Source organism: Apis dorsata, unplaced genomic scaffold (assembly GCF_000469605.1).
Source record: "Apis dorsata unplaced genomic scaffold, Apis dorsata 1.3 scaffold_374, whole genome shotgun sequence".
Classification (NCBI taxonomy): Eukaryota; Metazoa; Arthropoda; class Insecta; order Hymenoptera; family Apidae; genus Apis; species Apis dorsata.
In genome coordinates this window covers 175,155-179,962 of record NW_006263637.1, presented here as the reverse complement: position 1 = coordinate 179,962, position 4,808 = coordinate 175,155, and the positions used below count along the sequence as shown (strand labels likewise).

Below are 4,808 nucleotides of genomic sequence, written 5' to 3'. Positions count from 1 at the left end.
CGCCTTCCATCCGCACGTTCGACGACGCGCGTCTCTCTTCTCCTATCATGAAGATCTGATCGACTATTCTATTATATATACATAAAATATATATATATATATATTTGTGATATTTTCTGTCTCTTTTGTTACCTCGTTATCGTGACTGGACACCGAGCCGAATCTTCGATCGACCACTCTGGATCGACACTGGATCGAAGTTAACTACACTGAAGTTATCGAAATATGGACATATTCAAGGTATTTATATAACATTTTTTTTTTTCATTCTCATTCTTCATTTACTTCCTATTATCTCAAACGAAAATTTCGTATCGGTGGATTAGTTGGAAAATTCGGAGTTTGGAAGTGGTTGGAAGAATCAGTCGGAAGTCGATTTCTCACGCACTGATTCCTTTTTCCATTATGCGTCTCGTAACGCCCACATTGCGGTTTATTATTCCCCGACTCGGCCATTTCACGTCTCAGTGACAAAAGTTGAGAGACAAAAGAATGATCGTTAATTAGCAGAGAGAAAGAGAGAGAGAGAGAGAGAGAGAAAACGAATGCACGATCCACCGGTTTTCTGGGGCGGAAAAAACGATGGCGACACCGATGGATCGGGGCCACCATTCAACGAACGAAATTAATCGCGCGTCGTTCGTTAGCCGAACTGGTTGCAATTTTCATGTTCCCGTGAGCTCGGTAATGCAGGAATTTTTTCACGCATCAATTATCCTCTCCGCTTTTTTCCAGGTACAATAATTCGTCACTTGTTTTTTCTTGGAAACATTAACAATTATACATCCACGGTTTCCACAGCGAAATATTCATCCTTCACAGATATTTCCACGTATCCTGCAAGTTTCGAAAGCGAAGAGTATAATTACGGAATTTAACGGAAGGAAGATACGAAGATTTTTAAATCAGCTGCGCGTTTCCTTTCGATTAATCGTCGTTTTATTTTGTTACCACGCAATTAACGTTGGAAGAAAAATTCTCACGTAATCGTTTCGAAAAATCTTAATTTCCATTCGAATCCATCCAATGATAATAATGTAACGTGTAACAGTCGAATTGGTTACATTTTATTTCTTAACGTATTTCAAGTAGAATTCGCGAAGAAAGATTAGCGGTTGCTCGTAATCGGGCGTGGATGACGAAGGAAAGTCAGCAGAATGGAAAAAGTGGATCGTCTCGTCGTTGACGCGTGCGCATTGCGCGAAAGCATGTCGTTCCATTTCACTTGTCGGGAGACTAGACTCCCCTCTGTCCAATCTTATTTTTCTCTCTTTCTCTCCACCGAGAATATTTCCTCTTCTCATTTTAAGTTAATGAGGAAAAAAATTTTCGAATCTTTCGAAAAGGAAACGAGATTTCCAATTATACGTTATAATATATCAGTCGATAAACTCGCTATTTCACTGAGAAGAAAGAAAGAAAAATTTTAAACGTTCCGTTCTAATAACAAGATACACATGAACATATAGTACATATAGTAGAGTAATAACTTCTTCGAAATCTTCATCGAAATTTCTCCTCTCTTCCTCTCGAAATAAAAATAACAATCCAATGCAATGTTGAACAATGGAAATATTGGCGTTGCTCCCTGGAAATATGAATAATCATTGGATTAATAATAGAAAGTAGTCAGCCGGGTTACTGCATCGCTATTTTCTAATCTCGGGCCAAGAATACCGGAGATTTCTGCGAGCCATTAAATTTCTCTCGCCGGCTATTATACCTCGACTTGGAGAAACCTTACGCCACGCTTCCTGCGGGAATAATTAATCCCAAGGTCGTAACGAATATTCGTAAACATCGATCCTTCCTTCTTCTTAAATCGTTGATTTTAATTTTTTCCAAAAAAAAATTATACTCTCTACGATTTATAACGTAAAGAAGAAAAAATAAAAAAAAGAGTTTCTCGCCGTGTCCCCGAAGTATTTTAAAGAGAGAGAGAGAGAGAGAGAGAAAATCTTCGTTCCAGTTCCGCGAGACTACAACTCGATGTAAACCTTAAACGGGTTTAGACGGGTCGATCTTACTTGGAAATAAAGAGGAAGCGTAGAGGAGAAAGTTACTTCGATGATTCATCGTGTGTAATATGTATCGCGCGTTATTCCTCTTTTGTTCCGTGCAATTAAACGGGTTTTTTCTTTACGGGTTAGAAGGTATCCCTCTCGAAAGTTATTTAGTTTCACGAGTGTGTCGAGATAAGGCATAATATGTATACGTATATGTATATATATGTATATATATATATTTACTCGATTTCCAATTGTAAGGATGAACGGAATGGAAAATATAAACAGGAATGGATTCCTGTTTTTATTAAACGAATATTGGAAATGTCAGGGGTGGAACTTCTTCTCTTAAATATTCTTCTCGTTATTTACAATGCTAATTCCCCAAAACGGGTCTGGGAATCCGAGATAAAAATCTTCCTCCTCATCCTCGGTCCCGCGGTTTCACCGATTTTTATCATTCGTAAGGTTTTGCCACACCAATTTCTCGATCGGGTTTCACCGATAAAGTATTCCGACGACGCGATACGAAAAGTGAAAGCGACCCTAAAAAAATCATCACCAAACCTCGGCTTCCAAGCCGAAAAATTCTCCAACCTTTCGTTTTCAATAACGAAACAGGGATATATAAGAATGTAATCGAATCGATCCAAGCCTTGTTGAAATTGAAAATTCGATATTCAATGTTGCCACGTTGCACGTAAGCAGAGTTGAAAAAGTAACTGGTATAATTGTAATAATTGTAAAAGCGTAGTACTGAAAATTTCGAATAACGTTACTTGTTAAAGAATTGTTAAATGAAAATTTTAATAATTAAGCTTCGCGAGTTTATCCTTCGAAATATCCTTCGAAATATTGATATTTAATAACTTTTTGTATATTGAAAAATATAGAAGAATAAAATTTCCTCGTGTTTCTCTCGAACATTTCATTAATATTGGCTATGATATCTGTGGATGATTAGTGATTTTCTAGTGTTATTAATCTAATGACCGATTAAAGTTGGAATAAGTAACTAGTTAAAAATTTCGAATTAAATTATTTTAATTATTATAGTTGATTCGCTTTTATAGTATAATTATCGATCATTTGCCATCACAATTATTATTATTATGTTTTGGATGATAAATTAAGTAAAAAGAAGTTCAATTTTATTCTTAAGTTCAACTATTAAATTTTCCTCGTCACTGAATGGAAAGAAGTTTCACAGAAGGAATTTGTCTCATCATTTATATATTATATTCACATATATTAATTCAAAATCGACGATCTGTATCCAAAATTGGACATTAACTAATTAAAAATTTCGAATAAATATAATTGATCCATTTGGTATTATAATTATTTCCAATTATTTTTGTAATTTACATTTTGAACGATAAATTATCGAAATAACTTTATTCGTAACTTTGACTATTAAATTTTCCTCGTTGAGTGGAAAGAAATCTCGCGGAAGGAATGCGGTTCTGATTGGTTAATTTGGAGAGAACGCCTATTTTAATATGCATATTTCTACTATGGTATTCGTCACGTATATTAATTCAAAATCGACGATCTGTATCCAGAGTTGGGCAAATAACTAGTTAAAAATTTCGAATAAACTTACTTTGAGTAATTATTTATTAAAATACTCTAATAACATAATTATTATTATGTTTCGAGCGATAAATTATCCAAGTAACTTTACTCGTAATTTCAACTATTAAATTTTCCTATGATTGGCATGAAGATAAATATCGATATATTTTAACAATTATCCACTATTAGATTCAACTTTCTACAAGTTTTCATTCATATCTATTTGAACAGCGAAATCACGAAACTGGTCCACGAAATCTCTGCACTAAGCAAGGAACATTTAAAAAGAAATTCCATCCCAAAATCTGTAAAAAGACGTTTCGAATATCCCTTGGCTAAAAAAAATCCAAATCCACGAATCGCGATATTTCATCCTTGCAATTGCACGAGACTCTAAATAGAACGCACATACGCGCTCAAAAATAGTTTGCGTGTGCCACGATGGATGGACTTCCGTAACCTCGTCTTTTCAACGCACCTCGTAACAGGCGTTTTATTTTTTAAATCGATTCCACGCGTATAAAACGTGAAATTTCATTCGCGATAAAATCGATATTTTTTGCATGGAGGAACGTGCACAAATCGCGAGACCGACTTTCGAAAACCTTGCCGGAATAAATTCGCGCGTCGCTTTATTCGTATGCGCTCGGTAAAACGCGATTGCCAAGCGTCTCGATAAGAATATGTAAAAAAAAATGAGAGATCGAATTAATCGAGAATAAAGAAACACAGAAGAGTTTCTTCCCCTGGCAATAAAATTTCTTCTACCTCGTTTCCTTATCGTAGATAACGTTCATTCTGACGGCGATGACACTGGTCGCCTCGAACGCCGATACCACGGATCTACCGAAACCGAGCTACGCCAGAACGATGCTGAAGGTATCGCGAAGCCTTCCCGGCGAGACCGAAGAGTTGAAGGTGCGCACGAGCGAAGGGAACGTCGCCACACTGATCGTGAAACGTAGGGAGAAATCGGTGACGAACGAGACCGCCATTTTGGAGGATTTCGAAAATTCACACAATTCCGGTATAATAACAACAAACGCGGAGAACGGGACGTATCGGAACGCGTCGATGAAATCCGAGGCGAAGAGCAAAGAGGAGGTGAAGAGGCTGGAAGACGCGCAGATAGAGCAACTGAGGGCGAAACTGTCGGACGGGGCGGAGGGGCGGAAAAGCTTGTCGAAAGCTGGCAACGAATCGGGGAGGGGGGACACGGACGAG

The 4,808-nt window shown here is 37.2% G+C and overlaps 1 protein-coding gene across 1 annotated transcript in view; it reads left to right on the top strand.

Moving 5' to 3' along the window:
* The first annotated feature begins 6 nt into the window (after positions 1–6).
* Positions 7–4,808, top strand: part of LOC102676008 — an 11,996-nt gene continuing 7,194 nt past the window's right edge. Inside the window, exons 1-2 of the mRNA XM_031511970.1 lie at positions 7–240; positions 4,371–4,808. Of these exons, the coding sequence (XP_031367830.1) occupies positions 226–240; positions 4,371–4,808 (453 nt within the window). The 5' untranslated portion in view covers positions 7–225. The remainder of the gene's footprint in view (positions 241–4,370) is intronic.